Source organism: Pieris napi, chromosome 16 (assembly GCF_905475465.1).
Source record: "Pieris napi chromosome 16, ilPieNapi1.2, whole genome shotgun sequence".
NCBI lineage: Eukaryota > Metazoa > Arthropoda > Insecta > Lepidoptera > Pieridae > Pieris > Pieris napi.
Window position 1 is genome coordinate 10049418 of NC_062249.1, and position 23087 is coordinate 10072504.

At 34.3% G+C, this 23087-nt stretch overlaps 1 protein-coding gene and 1 long non-coding RNA gene across 6 annotated transcripts in view; both read left to right on the forward strand.

Moving 5' to 3' along the window:
• Positions 1 to 11431, forward strand: part of LOC125057071 (E3 ubiquitin-protein ligase Nedd-4) — a 29233-nt gene extending 17802 nt beyond the window's left edge. For 4 of the 5 annotated variants that reach the window (XM_047660529.1, XM_047660531.1, XM_047660530.1 and 1 more), the window contains 12 exons: positions 18 to 716; positions 1897 to 1978; positions 2369 to 2467; positions 2551 to 2679; positions 3658 to 3782; positions 5044 to 5185; positions 6247 to 6456; positions 7072 to 7178; positions 7949 to 8082; positions 8492 to 8720; positions 9345 to 9514; positions 10542 to 11431. In XM_047660529.1, the coding sequence (XP_047516485.1) occupies positions 18 to 716; positions 1897 to 1978; positions 2369 to 2467; positions 2551 to 2679; positions 3658 to 3782; positions 5044 to 5185; positions 6247 to 6456; positions 7072 to 7178; positions 7949 to 8082; positions 8492 to 8720; positions 9345 to 9514; positions 10542 to 10644 (2229 nt within the window). In that variant the 3' untranslated portion in view covers positions 10645 to 11431. The remainder of the gene's footprint in view (positions 1 to 17; positions 717 to 1896; positions 1979 to 2368; positions 2468 to 2550; positions 2680 to 3657; positions 3783 to 5043; positions 5186 to 6246; positions 6457 to 7071; positions 7179 to 7948; positions 8083 to 8491; positions 8721 to 9344; positions 9515 to 10541) is intronic. The other variant, XM_047660533.1, reaches the window with a different exon arrangement.
• Positions 11432 to 17179: 5748 nt separating this feature from the next.
• LOC125057562 lies at positions 17180 to 22738 on the forward strand. Its single transcript, XR_007118217.1, has 4 exons — positions 17180 to 17301; positions 19279 to 19415; positions 21510 to 21656; positions 22600 to 22738. It is a non-coding gene; the product is annotated as an uncharacterized LOC125057562 (long non-coding RNA).
• The last annotated feature ends 349 nt before the right edge of the window (positions 22739 to 23087 follow it).

Consider the following 23087-nt stretch of genomic DNA (forward strand, 5'->3'; position numbering starts at 1 on the left):
TTCTAAATCTCTAACAGGAGGAACCAAATAGGCCAGCCGAAAGCACTTCTGACTCGACCGAATCAAGAACTGAAAATGAAGTGGAATCTAATGAATTATCTGAAAACCCAAACGAACCTACACCGTTCTCTACGCCTGCCCTTTCACCTGTAATCGAACACACTACCGAAACAGTGCCTAACTTTAACGACTGTGATACTAATGTAAGCGAACGCAACGAAGAAAATGACGTAGTATGTGCTAATGAAACGACTGAAAATACAGAACAAACTGAACAAGAAAACAACGAAATCATTCAAGCCGTTAATGTTGAGGCATCTAGTAGTAACGATATTGCTAATGACAACGTAAATGACGAAGAATCTGTAACGCCGACAAATAAATTATCTCCAACAAGTAGTCAAGATACTTCCGAAACGGATACTATAGAGATTGAATTGAGGCCGACGATTGAAGAGATAATAATAACTAGTCCTGAAGAAACTCAAGAAGAGATAGACAGAATTAACGGTGTTCAAAACGAAGAGGTGGAAAGAAGAGAAGGCGAACGAAATGAAGAAACGGGTGACGAGTCAGCGGAGTCTTTGACGTTTGACGAGAACCACTTCAGTACGCCGACTGGAGGCGTTAGTCCAGAACGCCGCTCCTCAACGGGAAGGCGTTCCTCAACTGACAGACGTAGACGACGAACAACGGCCAGTTCAATGAGCTCAGAGGTAAGGAACGGTATGCGGGAGTGACGTTTTGAACGGGTACTCACTAGCGAGCTGTTACCAGTACACCTTAGTTTTTAATAAATTATGTACTGCTAGATGTTTCAAATGTATGAGGAAATATTAGAAAATATTTTTTGCATATATTTTTCACGTGTACGTGTGTACTTCTTAATTAACTACTCGGCGAGGTTTTAAGGGACATGTTATATACAAGAAATATTTTTTGTAATGTTTTAAATCTTGTTTAATAGATTTGATTGCTATATCTCATGTTTAGGCGAGTCAATGGTCATCTCATTAGTGAGTTCTCGACTTACGAGTGTAAATGTACATTTGTGGGTTTTATTACGTCCCGCTAATAGCACCCGAGTGCAACGCTAGCTCTAGTACACAATGGAATGAATCGGCTAGAATACTTTGCGGCTCAAGGCTCGATCTCTAGATTATGCTTGGGCAATTGTCTATGATAATCAGCGATGTATAGAATGCGTTGCCTTTGAACGTTATATTAATAATGGCGTGATTCTATACGTCAATGTTGAGGACATTGTGGGCGTTGTCGCGGTTACATCTTCGAGTATAAATACCGAGCTGGTGAACTCGTTGATGTGCCTAAGACGTCACGGCTGCGCTTGCAACTAACACAGTGCCATAACAAACGCTCATATGGAGGACCTTGGACATCACGAAGTCCTAACACGCACATTGTAAATAAAATTCTCGTACTAAAATCTATCGCGAACACAGGAACAGCTTTAAAGTAAAGGGAGATTTTGGCATGAAAAAAAAAAATGATGTAAATAGGTCAAAATTCGTAAGAAATCATTTGGTAAGATTTATGGATGATTGCACCGGTTTCTTATCATAGAACTCAAGCTTTTTCTATAGGTTTGCTTCCGCTAAGCTTGTATCGCATGCGCATGGCATGTTTAAATATATCGCATAGTTACAGTACTGCATGGAGTAAGGTATGGAATTTTTAATACAACTAGATTGGGATATTTGGGTGTTAATGATTTTCTTTAATTGAGTGAACAAAAATCATTTTTAACTATTTTAAATTCAGCACAAAGGGTGTTTTTCAAAAATGAATAGTTGGTTTTTAGTTAATATTATTATCCTATATTACTTTTGATAATATTAATATTGATTGGACGTTAAAAAAATATTGTGTTATTAGGACGAGTCGGACGGTTCCTCAGAGAGTACACGAAGCAGCAGTGCCAGCAGCACACAGAGTCAGAATTTACCTAACAGCGATGGTTTGTATTTTTTTTAATATGTAGAGATATAATAAATAAAATCACAGTCGTAGTATACAAAAATATAGCAAGTAACTTTTACTACCATATGTAAAAACCGCTTCTGAATTTTAGTTAGACTAATATTAGTTCATCTGTTAATAATGAGAGCAGTGTTGGCCTAGTGGCTTCAGCGTGCGACTCTCATCCCTGAGGTTGTAGTTTCGATACCCGGCTGAGCACCAATGGACTTTCTATGTGCGCATTTAACATCGTGAGGAATGTCTTAGACACAAAAAGTCGACGGCGTGTGTCAGGCACTAGAGGCTGGATCATCTACTTTTGTTGATTTAAAAATCAACAAAAATAGCAAAAACGGAAAATTATTGACTAAAGTAAAATGTATTGCAGGTCTACCTCCAGGCTGGAGTATGCAGCGTGCTCCGAATGGTAGAGTATTCTTCATCGACCACAATAATAAGACAACTACTTGGGTCGATCCTAGAACAGGTAAATAATAAAATATTAGATTTTTTTAAGTATTACCGATCGAAATTGATAATATAATTTAAGGAATGCGTAATATTTTTCAGGTTGTGCATCGAATTTGCCAAGTGCAGCGTTAGCGAGCGCGGGAGCGGAAGCGGATGAGTTGGGTCCGCTGCCTGAGGGATGGGAGGAACGCGTGCATACAGATGGACGTATCTTCTTTATTGATCACAGTGAGTTGAATGGAGATATTTTTTAAGTCAAACTGGTTATTTGTGCCCCGCCCCTACTAACCGGTAGGTAAGGTGTTCTTATGTACATGCCTTAGTAGTTATACTTCTTTGGCGTAACAAGATAAAAATCTTTTCAAAAAAATTATTCTACGTTTGTAGAAAAAACGACACTAACAATAGAGAAAAGGTATTTAATACATTGAAAGTTTTATTTTAACGCATTATGTCGGCTTTTTGTGACGGTGTGCGCGCATCGTAAAAATTTACTCTCATCATTTTTCCTAACGCGCCAAAAGAAGTATAACTTCAAAAATGTAAACTTTTTTGTTAGTTATAGTAACTATATTTGGAATTTTAATTCCGTAGAATGACATGTCATGTTCAGACTCGTATTGAAATTGAAAAATGTGTCCGGGCAAAAAGGTTAGCCATCTCTGACATGTCAAAATGAGAGCTGTCAGAATTCTACAGTTGCAAGAATGATACAGCAATGGAAGAGATAACATCTTGATTTGTTATTACATACTTACATTTTATTCATAGTTTTGCCATAAATAATATCAAAACCTGGAAATATTAAATACCTGATAGATTTTCTAAAACATTTGGCTGTCAACAATGCTTATTATTTTCTTTAAGTATTACAATTTACGCAATGAAATGAAAATACCACATGTATATAAAAACCACAAAGATTTCATCGTCTACATTTAAATCTGAATTGTATCATCTAGTAAAAAATCAAATTCGAACATCCGTGTTTTGCTTGGTTGACTGATCGAGTTTATTATGTCTACCCACATTTTTGGTGCTGCTCTGTTTTGTTATTTTATATATGTACCTACATCTGTGCGCTCTAATTTCTAATTTTTAATCTTAGTTTTAAATAATATGTGTTTCTCAGTAAGTGAATTTTGTATGCAATTCTTATGAGAAATAAATTTATTCTTAAACCAAAGAATTGGGAAATAATTGCAGATACCCGCATCACGCAATGGGAGGACCCTCGTCTCTCCAATCCCCACATCGCTGGCCCAGCTGTGCCTTACTCTCGCGACTATAAACGCAAGTACGAATACCTCAAGAGTCAGTTGCGTAAGCCGGTGAGTTTTGTTTACCGTTTAACTATTGATATACACGCTGTAACAAAAGAACGTACACGCAAGGCACGTATAACGTACGTGGAACGATAGTTAACGGATACTCAATTTTTCAATTTAGTTTGAATTAAATATTTGTATTATAATCTTATTGACTAGTTTCGTATAAGAATAACCTAGGCATATTAGACGTTTTCTGATATTTTGAATTTTTATGATAAATATAGCCCGGTCCCGGCTTCGCACGGGTGCGCTACATTTTTTAAATATTTTGGCATAAATAATAGGTAATGTTACCATCGTATAAATATTGACATTAATATTAATACGATACTAACTTTTGTATGGCAAGATAGAAAAGTGTTGTTTTTAGACTTTTCCAGGCAATTATTTAATTTTTCTCTCCGTAAGAACCATCATTGTACTTCAAGGAATATTATAAAAAAAGGAATAGTGAAATCGGTTCAGTTGCTCTCGAGATTTGCGCTAAGCAACACATTCAGCAATTCATTTTCATATAATAGATAAAAAAAAATTAAACGAGTAGTTAAATCCTTTGAGTAAAATTTATAGTTTGGCAGTAACTTAGTGAAACTAAATTTATTTTGTAAAAGTTAAATATATGTTGTCGCTGAAGTTTGTAGGAGTTATTAAGCTAGCACTTTTCTGTAGGCAGCGTTAGAACGTAGGTTTTCGTTCGACCGCTTTATCTGCGACACACTTGACCGACTATCACGATAAAGTGTTTATATTTTAATTTTAATTTATAGTGACATTTACAAATAAGGTGGCTTTCTAGTGGTATTAGAATTTTTTAAATAAGTTCTGTAGATCCAAAGATTACTCCCTACAACCTCACAATATAACATTTGTGTAGATAAAAACAAGGTCTCCGCCGCGGCGCGCCGGTCTATGTTCGCAATAATCTCAAAAATTTCACGGAATTAATTAATTTTTTAAATTAAAATACCACCGCTAGAAAAGGCTCTTTATTCGTACCTAGGTATTGATCCTTAGCAAAACAATTACCAACGTTTCACATATTAGCTACAATTTAATGGCATAACCACCAAAAAAGCATGGTGGATTGGTGTTCTCCTGCCGTTTCTCTTGAATAGTTTACTACTATGTAATATAACAAAAATCTTAGCCACAGCAACGCTTGGCCGAGTCTACTAGTCACCAATATCTAGAATATTTTTTAAGGTTTACGGGTCACGTGGTTGCTAGTATTTGTGTATTATTAATTTATTAGGTTTTTCAGAGTAACGTACCAAACAAGTTTGAAATAAAAGTCCGTCGAAACTCGATTCTGGAGGACTCTTATCGCATCATTAGTTCTGTTAGTCGAGTCGATCTTCTGAAGACAAAGCTATGGGTTGAGTTCGAGTCTGAAGTCGGCTTGGGTGAGTTATTTATTTATAAGTTCTAAAACAACGTGCATAAATACAAGAAAATATGACATCACACATTTTAAACACACACACATACATTATATTAGAACATAAGCAAGGTAGCGAGGGAAAAAATTAAATAAGCAACCAAAAAAAAAAAATAAAAAAAATAATAAAGTAATAATTATTTTGATATATAATTTACACTCTACAAGCTTATTCATTACAAATACACAATTTAATTTTACTTAAAACTTAGTTTTTCTGAATATGTACTTTGAGTTTGTTAGATATTTATAGTTTCAGTAATATTATTAATTTTATCAACGATGTTAAGTTACGAATGTTTTTTTTTTACATCTATATAACTTGCATATGGGGGCATTCTTCTTTATAGATTGTGCAGAAAGAACCGTCGTAGATTTGAGGTCGCAGTTGGGCTAATTTTTTATGTTGACAACACTGTTACGTCATTATAGTCTGACAGCAATCATCTTTATATGAATACAATTATCTATAATTTTTGTAAATGAGCAAATAAGAATTAAATTGGTTTACGTAATTAATTATTTATTTGAAAAAAAAAACAGATACATCTCTATACAATAAAAAAGGGTGCGTTTAATTATGTACGCGCGTAAGAAGTTAGAAGAAGTTAGAAGTATACTTCCTTGGCATTATTAAAAATAGTTTTTGATTGCATGCAAATAATTAATTACAATTAAATAATCAAATACTGGAAAAAGGAGTCATTATAGTCAATAAAGTTCAGTTTATATTTGAAAAATTAAATAAATAAATATTTATTATTATTCTCTTACATCTGTAACATAAATTCTATTATTATTCGAATGTTGTTTTTAAATTATGTCCAATGCCGTAGCATCTTCCGTGGGCAACTTCATTCTATTAATTTTGTGTCACGGTGCGCGCGCATCGTAAAAATTCATCTCTTCAATTTTTCATAACGCGCCTAAAGAAGTATATCTTCAAACAAAGTTTAAAAAATTTGTCAGGTATAGAACCTCCTCCGCAAAGATTATAAATAAAACACTCGTACATATATTCCACAGATTATGGCGGTCTGGCCCGTGAATGGTTCTTCCTGCTGTCGAAGGAAATGTTCAACCCGTATTATGGTCTATTCGAGTACTCTGCTATGGATAACTATACACTCCAAATTAACCCCAACAGTGGGGTTTGCAATGAGGAGCATCTCAATTATTTTAAATTTATTGGTCGTGTCGCTGGTATGGCTGTGTACCATGGGAAACTGCTTGATGGTAAGTGTTTTTTTCTAACATTAATAGATATTACCGTTTTGATATTAGTACCTGTATTTGTGTGTTTGTTTGCCCTTATTTTGTTGTAAAAAAAAGTTTTTGCGTTAATTGAAACTGATTGGAGCCACTGGTTCTGAAAAATGATTTTAATAATCCTTCAATACATTCGAAAGAAAAGAGAAATAAAAAAGAGAGAGAGGGAAAATCGGTTTTCCGGAATGAAAACTTTTGTGTTTTTCTGTGATTTTTTCTCTATATAAACCTCAGCATTCAAGTCATAAGTTTTTAATTAACAAATAAAAAATAGGGGTTGTTCGTAGAGGGGTGAAAATTAAGAGTTGTATGTATTTTGTATCCTGTATCATAAAAAAATATAAACAAAAAAAATTGCCTAAAAAATTAAAATTAAAATTTTAGGGGTGTTAGCATTTAGGGGGATGAATAATAGATGTCCAATTCATCTCAGGCTTACTGAACATGCATAAAAAAATTCATAAGAATCGTTTGAGCCGTTTCGGTGGAGTATGGGAACGAACATTGTGACACGAGAATTTTATATATTAGAAGATGTGATGGAGTTTTATGTGTATTAATTTTAAAATAAAATATTTGCAGCATTCTTTATCCGTCCATTCTACAAGATGATGCTGGCCAAACCCATTGATCTTCAAGACATGGAATCTGTTGACTTGGAGTACTATAACTCGCTTATGTGGATACGGGTAAAAAGACATTCTTCTATTTGACATGCTATTGACCCTTTCACTAAGGTCATGCATTCGAATCACGGAATGCTTTAATGCAATTTTCTTTCTATGTGCGTGAGAATGTATGTATGATCCAAAATTCGACATGTGTCAGGCTGATTTATTTTCCTATTAAGAAAAAATAATTGAATAGACTTTCCGCACGCTTGTACGCTGGTACGTGATACAATTCCAGTCGACCAATAAGAATAAAGCGAAATGCGTGATAGTCTTTTGTTTCACATTACCACGTTTCAGTATTCCCAAATGAAATGAACAAATTACCTGAATGTTTTTTTTTTTAAAGACGGTGAAGCTTGTGTTATGGGTACTAGGCAACGTATATACATACATATTATAGATAGATAGACATATAAATACATATTTAAACACCCAAGACCTAAGCACAACACCAAATGCTCATCACATCGATGTTCGTCTCAGCCGGGGATCGAACCCGGGACCCATGGATTCGCAGTCAGGGGTACTAAACACTAGACCAATGAATCGTCAAATGTAATTCATACGTAAACCGTACTCTATATTGTTATTTATTTGTTAATATATCGTAAAGCCGCTATAATGTCACTCGATTTAAAGACAAACTCCCGGAAACGTTGAATTTCCACTTTAATTGGTTTGTTTTATCTTTACACTGTAAAGTTTCTGTAACAGCAGAATATGTGCTTTCCATTCCGCGTCTTTATATAGAGTCGATAAATAAAAAAAAACATTGTCAATTTCAGGATAATGATCCCTCAGAATTATATTTAACGTTCGCGGTGGATGAAGAGCAATTTGGAAAGACGTACCAGAGAGAGCTGAAGACAAATGGGGCCAATATTTCAGTTGACAACGAGAATAAAGATGAATATATCAAGTGAGTACCTCCTTTACTACCTTTTTTATAGAACAGAGGGCAAACGGGTAGGAGGCCTCATGCTCAGTGATACAGAAGGCTCGCGAGTGCGTTGCCGGCCTTTCAAAAAATAGTACGCTCTTTTCTTGAAGGACCCTAAGTCGAAATACTTCAGTGGGCAGCTGGTTCCACATAGTGGTGGTGCGCGGCAAAAACTGCCTTGAAAAACGCTCAGTTGTGGAACGACTGGTCGTCGATGTGATATGGGTAGAATTTCGTATTCTGTCTCGATAAAACTTAGTAGAAGATGCAGAAAGATCCGCCAAGTGTCCATGGGCGGACACTCACATCAGATGAGCATCCTGCCCGTTTGCCTTTCGTATATTTATATAAAAAAAATATGGTGAAATTAACGGATTTTTGTGTATAGATCTGTGATCGAATGGCGTTTCGTGCGTCGTGTTCAGGAGCAAATGAACGCGTTCCTCGAAGGCTTTGGCGCTCTGGTGCCACCAGCTTTGCTCAAGATCTTCGATGAACACGAGCTTGAGTTGTTACTCTGTGGTATACAGCGCATAGATGTCAGGGATTGGCGTGCTAACACCCTGTATAAGGGAGATTATCATGCGAACCATCTGGTCGTGCAGTGGTTTTGGAGGGTAAGTTTTTTGTTATTTTCTTTAAATTTTTCAAAAAGGTTTAGGGAGCGTTCGAGTATTACGTCACGCAATTTTTGGATTATTATTGACCCCCCCCCCCATGTAACGCGCCGTAACGTTTTTCGGTACCCAAGTATAGTAAAATGTTTCGTGACCACCTTGTGACTCTTTATATCTAAAAGTTACCATTATGTGGTGTAAAATACTGGGAAGTCGAAAATAATATTAACAATAACGCGTAATTTAATCCCGGCCCCGTATCGTAACGTTTTACAAAAAGACCCCCCCCCCAGAATTCGTTACGTAATACTTGAACTAGTAGATTTTTATTTTTATTATTATTTTTATTTTTTTTTAAATTTGAAAAAAACATTTCTCCAGAAATGCGTGGATGTAGACCTATATCTCAAAAACTACTGAATCGAGTTCAATAAAACTGCACTATTTGCTAAGTTGGAACCCATCCGTTTGCAATTTAAAATAAGACCTTACTTTAATTATTAACACAGAAAGCAAAGATCATCAAATTCCAACACATACGATATTTTTTAAAGTTATAGCTTAAACGCGGCATTAAATTAAAATGACCTAAAATGATTATTCTAAATATACTAAATATTGCAGGTGGTTCTATCATTCTCGAATGAGATGCGCTCGCGCCTCCTCCAATTCGTTACGGGCACGTCTCGTGTGCCAATGAACGGATTCAAAGAGTTGTATGGCTCCAATGGCCCGCAATTATTTACTATTGAGAAATGGGGCTCGCCCGAGAATTATCCCCGAGCACATACGTGGTAAGTGAAATACATACACACACAAACACAAACACACACACCAAGTCGATTTTTAAAGACGGAAGTCGGAAGATCTTATAATTCTTTTGGTAAATTATTGTAAACCTTAATTGCCATACAAACGGTGTTTTTCCTAAACATAATTCAGTATACACGTTATTCAGTATACACGTTATTCAGTATACACGTTATTCAGTATACACGTTATTCAGTATACACGTTATTCAGTATACACGTTATTCAGTATACACGTTATTCAGTATACACGTTATTCAGTATACACGTTATTCAGTATACATGTTATTCAGTATACACCTTTATATTCAGTATACACCTTTATATTCAGTATACACGTTATTCAGTATACACGTTATTCAGTATACACGTTATTCTGTATACACGTTATTCAGTATACACGTTATTCAATATACACGTTATTCAGTATACACCTTTATATTCAGTATACACCTTTATATTCAGTATACACGTTATTCAGTATACACGTTATTCAGTATACACGTTATTCAGTATACACGTTATTCAGTATACACGTTATTCTGTATACACGTTATTCAGTATACACGTTATTCAATATACACGTTATTCAGTATACACGTTATTCAATATACACGTTATTCAGTATACACCTTTATATTCAGTATACACCTTTATATTCAGTATACACGTTATTCAGTATACACGTTATTCAGTATACACGTTATTCAGTATACACGTTATTCAGTATACACGTTATTCTGTATACACGTTATTCAGTATACACGTTATTCAATATACACGTTATTCAGTATACACGTTATTCAGTATACACGTTATTCAGTATACACGTTATTCTGTATACACGTTATTCAGTATACACGTTATTCAATATACACGTTATTCAGTATACACCTTTATATTCAGTATACACCTTTATATTCAGTATACACGTTATTCAGTATACACGTTATTCAGTATACACATCTTCTACAGTGTTTTCTTGTGTTTTTAAATAGATTTTTTTTTTCAGTTTTAATAGGATCGATCTGCCGCCATATGAGACCTACCAGCAGTTACGGGAGAAGCTGATCAAAGCTATTGAAGGCTCCCAAGGGTTTGCGGGTGTCGACTGATCGCTCTTTTAAATTTCGTATATTCGGTGATATTGCATTATACGCCTTATGTAGATAGGAATACGATAAATATTGCACATTGGTCTTTCAAAGTGGCTTAGTTATGACAGAAAGTTTGGAGAATTAATTATTCAAACTAATTTTTTAAATAATTATATACGCTTTTAAATAAAATACTACTGCAAAATTTTGTGCGAGACAGAGATAGCGCTAGTCTCTTTCTAAAAGTCGATTTGCAATATTTATAAGTTCGTGAGCGAAGGTCTGATGCTTTTGAAAATATGTACCTATTTATTTTTCGTATGTTTGGATACAAGTAAAAAAAATCGTTTATTAGATTTTTGCCATAAAAAAAAAACCTATAAACTTATATAATGTATATTTTAAACCAATAATAAAAAATCCTAATTATTGGTGCAATAATAGTAGTGTCAGGAACTCGCTCGCGACGCAATTTGTTTAGAAACTTCGTTTAAGCCATAAATCTCTCCATCCTGGTCTTATGGTACTAAAATGAAAAGGACGGCAGTACGTTCTCGTGCATAAGTTTTAAATATTTGCAAATGTATGTTGCGACAAGAATATTCATTGATTTATCAATTTATGCCTTATTGCAAAATACAATTGTAAACAAACTTGTTTTTTTTATCTGATTCTAAAATTGAAACAATTGTCGTCCTGCTCTCACATGAGCACACCGAAAGAGATAGATATACTTTTCGGTGGTCTTAGTTTGTTCACACCTCTGTAGTGTTATTATATTTTCCTTAAATACATTCACATTAAACTTAAGCATTTTAATTACATGCAGACTAGGTATTTTAAACTTAAGTTACGCCGTATACGCGATACATTAGTGGTAATGTACCGTGTGTTAAGTATTGCTCATTTTAATTGTTTGCGGCATATTTTACTGGTGCTTCGTGGGTCCATTGTAAAGAAAAATTTCGACGTATGCGCAGTGGTGTTACAAGGTTCGATTCCTGCTCACTCGTCCAAATTTTCTAGTCAATTTCGGCTTAAACTTAATCTGCATAACTTTAAGTTAAACTAAGAAAATCATAAAGTTCATATTATATTTTTGGTACGTACGTGGTACTGTTAGAGTAAATTATTTTTAAATTATGTATTATAACCGTTTGACACCCTTATATACGAATGTCAAATATGTAGGAGCTACTCAAAGTAGCTTTGTTTGCTGTAGCCTTTTAATTATATTTAAGTGGCCTTTCTGCAGAAGCAAAATATAGAGAGACCTAGAATAGTCTTTCTACTTTGTGTTAAAGAAATCGCAAGCCCACTCGTTCAGGTTTCTTGTTACCACGTAAGGGTTGGTTCACATGTAACGCAGGATCCAACCGCACTAACGGTTGAGTGTAAACGGTCGACGGTTTTCTATACATTTGTCTGTTCTGGCCTTAGGGAGCGTTCAAGTATTACGTAACGAATTCTCGGGGGGGGGGGGGGGGGTCCTTTTGTAAAACGTTACGATGCGGGGCGGGGATTGAATTAAGCCGTTATTGTTAATATTATTTTCGACTTTCCAGTACTTTACACCACATAATGGTATAAAGAGTCACTAGGTGGCCACGAAACGTTTTAGTATACTTGGGTACAGAAAAACGATACGGCGCGTTACATGGAGGGGGGGGGGGGGGGGGGGGGGGGGGTCAATAATCTCCAAAAATTGCGTGACGTAATACTTGAACGCTCCCTTACGCGTCGAATCTGTTATATGTGAACCGACCCTAAATTTCTCGTAAAGAATAACTTTGCCCCTTTTCACGTTTGTATAGTTCTTTCTTATATTCCAGTGGCGTGATTCTTGATTATCAGCAATATCAATTAATAAAAATAATGATAGGCCATATGCGAAAGAAGTCCGCGAAACGATATGTACGTATTTGACGCACTATAGTCGCTAGGAATATGAACTTTAACTTGCGAGTATACGGTTCAAATTTGCTTATCGAAGTTAAATAAGACTTCGCTGATCAACAGTTTTTAGTCAAAATTATCGTCAATTAAATTCCCTGAATTGTTGAATAGATTTGCAATATAAGTGTAATAACAGTGCCTAAATCGTGAAAAACTTCTAATTCTAGACCGCCTTAGCATATACCTGGTATATATCTAGACTTAAATAGTGTGACAGTCACCCAGGAGTGAAGATGATTTGTGATGGGACGGTAGAGGGAAGGAATTTCATACGACAGATAGATTTTTTCGTTTTTCATTATCGCCAATTTAATCTGTATGGTCACGTGACTTAGTCACTGCGGCTAAGTCACGTGACGCAGTTTTATACTGCGATGGCGAGTTGGGGCTGTCGTGTGGCTAGGCTTTCAGCTGGGACCGTCCCGTCATTGACATTCACGTGTTACGAATCGTATCGTTACAAATCCGTCGAACATTTATGTTGTAAGGGACTGTGTTTAGTGCCCATCAAATTATTAATATATTTTTGTTATCGACGTTATGTATTAATAGTCAATGTAGAATGATAACCTCGTATGTCAAAAAAAAAAATTCTTAGACTCTTATGTCATTTAACTGGTATAATCATGAAGTAAGCAAGTATTAATAACATAAATAAGTCCTTTTTACAATCCAAAACTATGGCCAAAAATACAAAAACATTGACGAAATGAAACATTTTTTTCGTTTCCTGTAATGTTTGGACATAAGAGGTTATCATTCTACAGCGACGATATGAGAGAAAGGGTAGATCTTACATGAGTAGAATTTTAAATGACGTACGTGTGGCGGGGTCTGTTTTTGTCGTATTTTGATTTTGGCTTCCTTCTATGAAACTCCGAGTAATAAGGTGAAATATGATTTAATGTCCTCTAGTTGGGGCAGAGGGCGTCGCTCCAAGACATTCCGGCTCACTTTGCCTCATTTGCAACTGTACGACGCCATTTTTGCTTGAGACGGCCACGCTTCCGCTTTCCTTGCGGGTTCCAATCAAGCGCCTGCCCTGCGATTCTGTAACTCACTTTTCGAACTCACACACCGGTTTTCGCTTCGGCGGTCGCTCTCAAATCAGTCGTGAAGCAGTCATTTTATGATTTGGCATTCTGAAAAGGTGGAAGCTTGTAGTTTATTGTTTATTAGAATGCCAAATCATAAAATGACTGCTTCACGACTGATTTCAGAGCGACCGCCGATTCGAAAACCGTTGTGCGAGTTCGAAAAGTGAGTTACAGAATCGCAGGGCTGCTTGGGGTATCATGATTGGAAAGGTGAATTATGATGTTTTTAATACCCCACCAATCTCATAATAAATGTTCGATAACAAAATGACATTAAAATTGTAAGTTCTCAAGCCCTTGACAAAAGTTTCTAGCTTCTAGCTTTGACGTAATAGTAAAGAAAGTGTTACAGTGGGCTCCATAGTTTTGTATATAAATATAGTTGTAAGTAAAATTGCTAGTTATCCATGAAATGGACGAATCAAATGTATTGAAACCATTGCTTATTGAGTGCCACTTTCAAAATCGAATTTTCACATTTTCCAACTGTAACGATTAATGGACGTCGTACACTCGTATTGTTGTATAACATTTTATTTTATGATTATTCTTATAGAAAAACATCGCTGAATTTTGGTACTGAAGTTTCATTTTATAATTGGATAGCGAAATCTGTATTGATATTTCTAAAGCAATTTTGGCACACAAATGGACTGCGACATCGCTGTAACCCTAAAGGTAATTTAAAATCTAAATATGATATTTGTTTAAGAATTTCAGAAAGAATTTAAACAATTATATCATATAAAATTGTAGATAAATAATTTTGCAATGGAAGTAATAAATTATAACTTGGTCATGTTATACGTAATTTTCCTTGTTTTTTTTCTGAGAAACAAAGATTTTTATTTACACAAATACAGTATTTACAATTTTCTTAACCTATAAAGTAATAATAAAAATAATTAAAAATAAATAAAATGAAAATCAAAACAAATTAAAAAAATATATTTAGGTTAAGAAAATTGTAAATACTGTATTTGTGTAAATAAAAATCTTTGTTTCTCAGAAAATAAAAATTAGCTATTAAATTATCAATCGAGGTAATAACTAAACAGTCCATTGTCTAATAGTCTGTACCTGTAATGATTTTATCACATAATTAATTCCATTCCTCAATAAAATAATCCGTCCATTATCCAAGTTCCTTAAACGTCGGGATTAATAATTTCTTAGTTTTGCTTAAGTCCAAAGACATCCGTACTTTCATTTATAGAATCTATTTATCGACGGATAAAGCGTTATATAGCGATACGAGTGTATATTTTGTATATTATTTTAAGTTAGAACAACAATAAATTACTGCTAGATGAGTTTTTCAATTATAAATTATAAGATATATAAATTGTGTAAATATAAAACTGATGTTGAAAGATTCACGAAAATAAAAGTTATCGATTATACAATCTTGTTTTTTATTAACTACGCCATTCAAGGGTTCGCGTCAGTTAACACAAAGATTCATCGAAATTAATTTGGTGTATTATTTCAAATAGGTATAAATGAATCCAAAAACTCCAGGGCGTTTGAGATTCTTTGTAAGCAGGTTTCAGGGTATAACAGCGGAGCTTATTAAGTATAGAAACATTAAAACGGGATACAGTAGAAGTACTGCATTCGTAGGGACTACATAAAAAAATCGAGTTTTGTTAGCATGAAAAATCAATTAATTAATAATCGATTTCTCTTAAAAAAATAATCGATTTTTTTAATTAATCGATTTTTTCCTAATTTATGAATTCATTTCAAAATAAACACCTTAAATATTTAATTTTTCATGGTTTTATTAATTAAAAATAATAGAAATTATAAACACAAATTAACGTTTAAGAATAATCAAAATCGAAATTAACCTAATCTCAAAAAATCGATTTTAATAGATTTTTTTAATAATCGATTATTTTTTCACATCCCTAATTCGTAGAAGGTCGTGTGGAAATAACAAAAATAATTCTCCTGAATGTATAATTAGGTAGAGTTCAGTGCAGGTGGTCTTTTTACACGCACGTTTTGCGCTGCTAAACGGGTCTTATGAATATATGCGCACTACATGCTCATCATGCGGTTGAGTACAGATACCGGCAAACATCTTGAACAAATGTCCTTGCCTGCGCAGAAGCGATTTTTAGGTATCACTGGGCGGTGGCGCGCGGCAGCGGGAGAGTGACGTGTCGATCGCTTGATTGGTAAATCACTTGACATTTGTGTCCCGCGCTGCGCAAACTTTCCCCCATTGCCTTGTTTAATGTTCAAGATGTTTGCCGGTATCTGTACCGTAGCAATGTACGAGTGTATGATGTGATTAAGCGGCGCCTTGCGTTATTTGCGCCAGGGCATTCCCGCAGATCACGAGTTGGGCGCAATTTTCTTTACAGTGAAACAGATACGTAAATTTAAAGGTGTAGCGCAACTGAACGTATGTCGGAAGGATACACAGCGGTCTCTATTAAAACTAGCCATGAAATAGTGAACATCCTACCTTAGCCGATTGCGATTTTACGTCTTCAGGAAATGAAGAGAAACATAAGACGAACCAAGACACTTTATGCGACGTCGATTATGCTAACCAATAAATTATTACAGTCAATGAATAGTATCTCTATTTTAACATATTAACGGAATATAATAAAGAGATCCAGCTCATTACTGAGGACGAATAAAAGTCAAATTTTTTTAGTTATTCAAATAATTTTTAGTAAACAATTTACTAGGAAATTAATTTAATAATTGCCTAGAGCTAAGTTCAGTGGCGGTTGTTGGACGGATGTTCTAATAAATAAAACACTGAAGCTTAGTGTCAACCTATTGGGAAATCTAAAGGGCTCATTTTGGCTTCAAATGTGCGATGATTGCTAACATTTGATTTGCGCTTCAACTTATTATCTAAAATATTATGTAACTTAAATACTGTTAAGTTACATAACTAGTAAATAGTTATTAAATTTTCTAGATTACTGAAGGATTATAGTAGGATTTTTTTTTATTGAATATCAATTGCATATACATAGTTAACAGAATATGTACATTATGTTACAGGCAATAATCTATGTAGATTATTCATTGCCTGACTAGATTAGACTGTAACTGACGTCTTGGTTACTCTAAAAATACTTTACTTTAATATATTATATATTATTCATTCATTAGGTCCTTACATATGAAGTTGGCGTTGGCGTTTTGACATTGTTTTTATTGAGATTTCCTGATCTCTTGTACACAAAAACCATGAATATAATCAATAAATGATTAAATTTACATAAAAGTTATTCAATTATTGTAAAACTTATTATAACAATAATAAATTTGCGTCAAGAATTTTCCAATGTGCAAAAAATAAAATAACAATCAAGGATTTGCTTTCTTTTAATGTAACGAAGTTTAAATAATTAACTACTCTCCTTACATGCTTCAAGATTTAACTTGACAAGTAGAAATTTGACAGCTTTGTAGTATGACTATAACATACAATTACATTTATTTTTATATGAACACAATACATTAATATATTAATAGTATGTAGAATTCGCTGGACAGGGCTAACTCGTATTAAACGAAATGTTGTTCTATTTTCTCTTATTTGTGAGTGTCGGAGGAGGTATCGGGAGTAATATGGAACTGAATGGTAAATATTTTTAATTTACATATGTAAAAAGTTTCTATATTAATTTTTGTCGGTAAAGGGAGAATTAATTGTACTAAAACGAAGTGTATCAATGATTAGTTACTTAGTAAAACGGTGCATAATGTAATAATGAAATAATTTTTATCTAGTTATAGTTCTGCGTGTCTAACTATTGCTATATTGATGTAATTTTAAACTGATAGAGATATATATTCATTCAGGCTTTGCTTACATGTGAGTTCCTGCTCAGTGTGAACTCATGGTTCTAATTTATAATTGCAACGAAATAACTTAATCAACTGAGCCAAATTCTTACGTTTCTTACATAAATATCAAATGACTAATAGTTCGCTATTATCTGTGTTTTATTTTAGATTCGAAAAGGTTTTGCTGCGTATAAAAAGTTAGGTCCTTATTTATAAATCGCAATAAATGTTGTTGCATTGTTTTGACTGAAGTTCTCTTGAATCTATTTCTATCGAATTGTAAATGTAAATGAAAATAGGCCAGTGCTTTTATTAAAAACTGTAATATTACATTATATATATCGTATTTGAAATATTTAATGTCTCACTTAATTAACATAATATCGTGTAATGACTTAATCGTGCAAATTATGTTTATGAACGATTCTTATCGTGCGAATTTAATAACTGAAAGACGTTTTGTACCATGCAAGTAAAGGAATTGTTTAATTTCCGCGAACAGTTTAAATTGGGTTTAAAAGTAAACACAACATATTAGAAGTTTGTTCATTTATTTCGTCTTCCTACAGCTAACATAATTTATATCCAAGAAACAATTATACTAAAGATATAGTCAAAGATGGAATACATAATATGTACAAAAAGATACCAAACAGTAACGAAAGGAAAAGATCAATAAAATGATTAAATACGTTATACCTTATTCGGCTGTGCTGTGTGATTGTGTGAAAGTGAGGGAATGTACGTGTATTAAAAAGACTCGTAATCTTTTTTATAAAATTTCTTCTTCTTCTTCTTTTGAGCAATACTAACCTAGTTGTTTTGATAGTGACAATTACGGGCCACTGTCTTCTAAATAGACACCTAAAATAAAATAAAATATGTTTATTATGGAATATAAGATACATGTATCACTTATTCCACGTCATTAAATTTGAGTTTGTAGGCATCCCTACTCATCGGCAAAGAAGACAGAGGGTGTAGGCCGAGAGAAAAACGGCGTAAAAAAACTCTCGGTACTCTTTTAAAATATCAAATCCTCCCCATCAAACAACACTTATTTTAAAACAAATATCGCAAATTAATTAGAGGTAGCCTGTCTAGCACTAGTCCCAGGCCCTTTTATCAACATTTAATTAAAAAAAGTAAAACAGTGTTCTTGTTATATTTTCGAACATTTATTATTGTTTAATTAAACATTAAACATTTCCAGAAACCACTTACACTATTAATTTACACGATTACAAGCATTATGCAAAAACTAATAATAAGTTCGTAGGCTTAAAATACTAATCTAACTACAAATAAACCAGGCGCGCTTTTACCCCTTTTAAGACTTTCTATAAAAGTTGGACTTGAAGCTGGGTCCTTGTTTGGTTTAGGTTTGGCTCGAAGCGTTGAATACGTATTTATGTTCTACAGTATTCGCGGTCAGCGTAATGTTATGGCTGAGTAAAAAGCCTACCTAATACCTTTACCAATAGCTCTTTATTTTGACGTTGACGAACTTAAAAAGTTTCATACATATTTACCTTTTCTAACCAATGTCCGTTCCCAAAATTGACTTATTTACGTTTCATTTAGTACATTATAATTCTTGATATTCAGTCATCAATAAATTTTAATACTGTAATAAATTCTTTACCTTCAATCTATTTATCCACATTCCACGCCAAAAACGATTATACTTTTTAAGTATGGCAAAAAATGTCCCAAAAGAATTACAGCACAGGCTTTTGACCATTTTTCTAAAAAGTATGTTATTTGTCAGCAACGCTATTGGAATGGTTTCCACCACTATACCGCTTAGATGATTGGGCGTTCTGTCAGAAGCCCACGGACAAATATTGCATTGTTGACGCCGCGCTGTATTCAAACAAGCCTTCATCACTTCTTGATGTTCTAAAGGTTAGTATAAAGTCGTATTTTACTAATATCTTATTCATACTAGTAGTATAAATATATAGTATGATACTATGTTCATGCAATGACCACAATTAGCTTGATTGTAGCATTGTTAATGGCTCTTTAAGGCAGGCTACGTGTTGTTATAATTAAAGTTATTTTTACTTTTTTTATTTACCTCACTTAAATTTGTACATGTATTTATATTCTATACTCAGTTACGGTCATGGGGAAACCCATCGCTGGTACTTTTAATGTATATAACGCACGATTCTAAGAAGTGTAAACGAATATTGAGAGAACTAAAACGTAGGTTTCGTAGTACATAGTAATTTAAAATAAATAAGCACTTATAATTATACAAGAATACATTTGAGATTTTTTAAATAAAACTTATATTGAGGAATCTTAATATCATTTATTCTTAGTACAACATAATTCACGTTTTCTTAGATAAGTGTAACTTACACCCTAATATTTAATAATTTATTATTGCACATTATAAAACGATTTATAAAATACTAGCAGATCCTACAGACGTTGTCCTGAACACACGTCTTTCATACAAAAAAAAAAATTGCGTGCGTACATAGTACACATGTCAGAAGTAAGACAGAGAAGTGTTAGGCGAAAAAATGTAGAGACCTTTTCTTTCCCAAACAAAATATACTAATTTTTTTTTTAAAACTTTTTTTTATAATATTAATGCAAGGCAAAAATTTTACTTTTTTTTCTAATTTTCGTCGTTTTCTCCCCAACCATTCAATATTATTAAATTTTACCGATCATCGAAGTGTAATGCCAATACCTTCATAGTTATATATTACTTTACCGAGCGAAATCCGCGCCATTGTCGCAACGTGTATCCACAGACACACTGTTGCGTGTATTAGTGCGAGTAAGGAACTCGTCGTGGTTTTTGTTACACACTCCCTCTAGAGGGGTGTGTTTTGGCCGTTTAGGTGTGGTGGTTCGCGCCCTTCTAATACAGGGCGGTACGGGGTCGGACCTCATTGTTCTTGGTAGGGGCTGCAGCGCGCGAGGAGACGCGGCCTCAACTCGCTGCGCGCAGCCGATGGAGTCTTGTCCGGGGTGTCAAATCCGGTGGTTTGGGGCCAAGGAGTAATCTCAACTTGGCCCCTTGATCTCTTGATCGTTGGTTTTGCGAGTAAGGAACATCTGTCCTCGACTTTTATACCTGGGGTAACCCTCGTCCTATGGAATCTATTTTTAGCCTAAGGGGGTAAAGGGAAGTGAAAGTAAGCATAACCGTTCAGTCGATCAGTGTACTCTTGGCTTCTACGCAGTGAGGATCAAAAATCGTATATTGTTTGTTTTTAAATGTTTTACAGCTGCCAGAAGTAAAAATGGACGACGATTGTTTTATATGCAGCAAAACGTTAAGTGAAGGAGAAGTGATTACGGTGAAAAAAAAACCTATTTTTCTATCAATAAATGTGTGAAACAGTTTTAATTGTTAATTTACTTCTTACCCAAATTAACCCAAATTAAATACCTAATTTTTAAATTGTTTAATAGATTGACCTTTTTATATTGCGACAGTGGCGCGGATTTCGCTCGGTAACGTAACCTATAACTCCGAAGGTTGGCATTACGGAAAAAAGTTTAAGAACAAAATTGTTCATAATTAAAAGATCTACACTTTGATGATCGGTAAAATTTAATAAAATTGAATGGTTGGGGAGAAAACGACGAAAAATGGAAAGAAAAGTAAAATTTTTGCCTTGCGGGAGTAATAAGTTGAAAAATATTAATGTTATAAAAAAAAGTTTCAAATAAAAAAGTTAGTAAATTTTGTTTGGGTAAGAAAAGGTCTCCACAATTTTTCGCCTAACACTAACCATTCTCGAGATATCGAATTAAACGCGTTTCCATCGAAATGACCTTGAGCTGACCTCAGTACAACCCCTCAAATTGGAATTTATGCTCAGAATACACCCCCCTCTCGATCCTCCAAATCCCCAAACTGTGTTCGCTCATGTTTATTTATTTCGTAATTTGACTGGAGTATATTATTAACGATACAATCATTGTAATTGACATTTCTTAAGAAAGGTTCTCAATCTTTTTTTCTAGGAGTATTCTTCCCAAACTTTGAAACACTTCAACAGGACCCAAATTCACAGAGGTCTCTGCATAACGCGATGTGGGGTGAACACTACCGATGAGCTGGAGGCAGCCCAGGCCTGCATCAATAACGAAGTTCAAAAATATGAGCTTCAGGTTTGATTTTAAATACACATTATTAACTATGTAATACAAAATAAATCAGTGGCGCTACAACGTTTTTAGGTCTGGGCCTCAGATTTCTTTAATTTATTAAAAGGCAGAGATAAAAGAGCCTCTGGGATTTTATTAAAGAGAATTAGGCTATGTTCAGATGGCAAAAACTTGACGCGCGTTTTCAAATCGCGCGGCTAGACATTGTGGTATTTTCATACAACTGTTCACATGAGCGCGCGTCAACGCGCGTTAACGCACGTCAACGCGGCGCTCAGAGAAAAAGTCTCTAGACGCAGGTGATCGCGCGTTGACGCGCGCTTTGATATTAATGTAATGTCCGTTTGCTGTTCAGATGAGCGCGCGCTTTCATCGCAATCGCATGTAATTTTGTTAATTTTCGTAATTATATTTTGTTCTCGCATTTAAAATGAGTGAAATTGATGATATGGACATCGACTTACTAATCGATGAAGTAGAAAAAAGGCCAGCAATATGGAATATAGCAAATTTGTATAAGAAATATAATATAATTTGTATTTTTTTTTTCAAAATTAGATGAACCCAATGTGTACGTTTTCTTTTCTATATTTTTCTTTATAATATAACCACAAAATAATAGCCTCTTCCACGTCCATTTTCTACGTTCTACCGAACTAGACTGACGAGTACTCTGGCAACGCGCGTTAGCGCTCATCATCTGAACGCTCTTCAAATTTGATCGCGCGTTGACGCGCATTAACGCGCTTTACATGTGAACATAGCCTTACTAACTTTAAATAGTCTCGCATATTGTATAGTTGATTTCGGCCATAATTGTCCAGTTTTTTGTTATTTTATCCTTTCATTTGCGTTATATCTAGAGGGGATTAGCGTGTATAATGCAACTACATAAAGTTTTAGTATTGAATAATTCCTTAAGTATATTGAGCTTGTACCATTTCAGGCTGAAGTGCTTTCGCCGCAAAGATGCTCTACGCCGGGTCCCAAGCGAGCTTCAGGAGCTGCGATTGCACTGGGTGTCGTCATGGCCTTGATTTTAATACTTACAATAGCTGCTACTGTAGTGGAATTTAAGCTTAAAATTGGTATGTTTCAAGTGTAGTGCAAATTTTCATTTATTAATATATACCTATTCATAAAACTGAATTAGTTTAACTTATATTAACTTTATAGTTAAACTAAACTAAATATTCTGATTAAAAAAAATAATAATAATAAGGGCTAGAGAGGTGGTGTATTTGGTTCTTCAACTTCGGATTCAAATTAAAAACTCATATATACATGATTTTGTGTGCGCTTGAAACCAAGATTAATACGATATATTTTTATATATTGTTCACAATAGTAATGCTACAACTTCTAAGTCTAAGCCTCTTTTGTGTCGAAATCAGCCTTCAGGTTTCAGGTTTTTTCAGGTTTTTCATCAGGTTT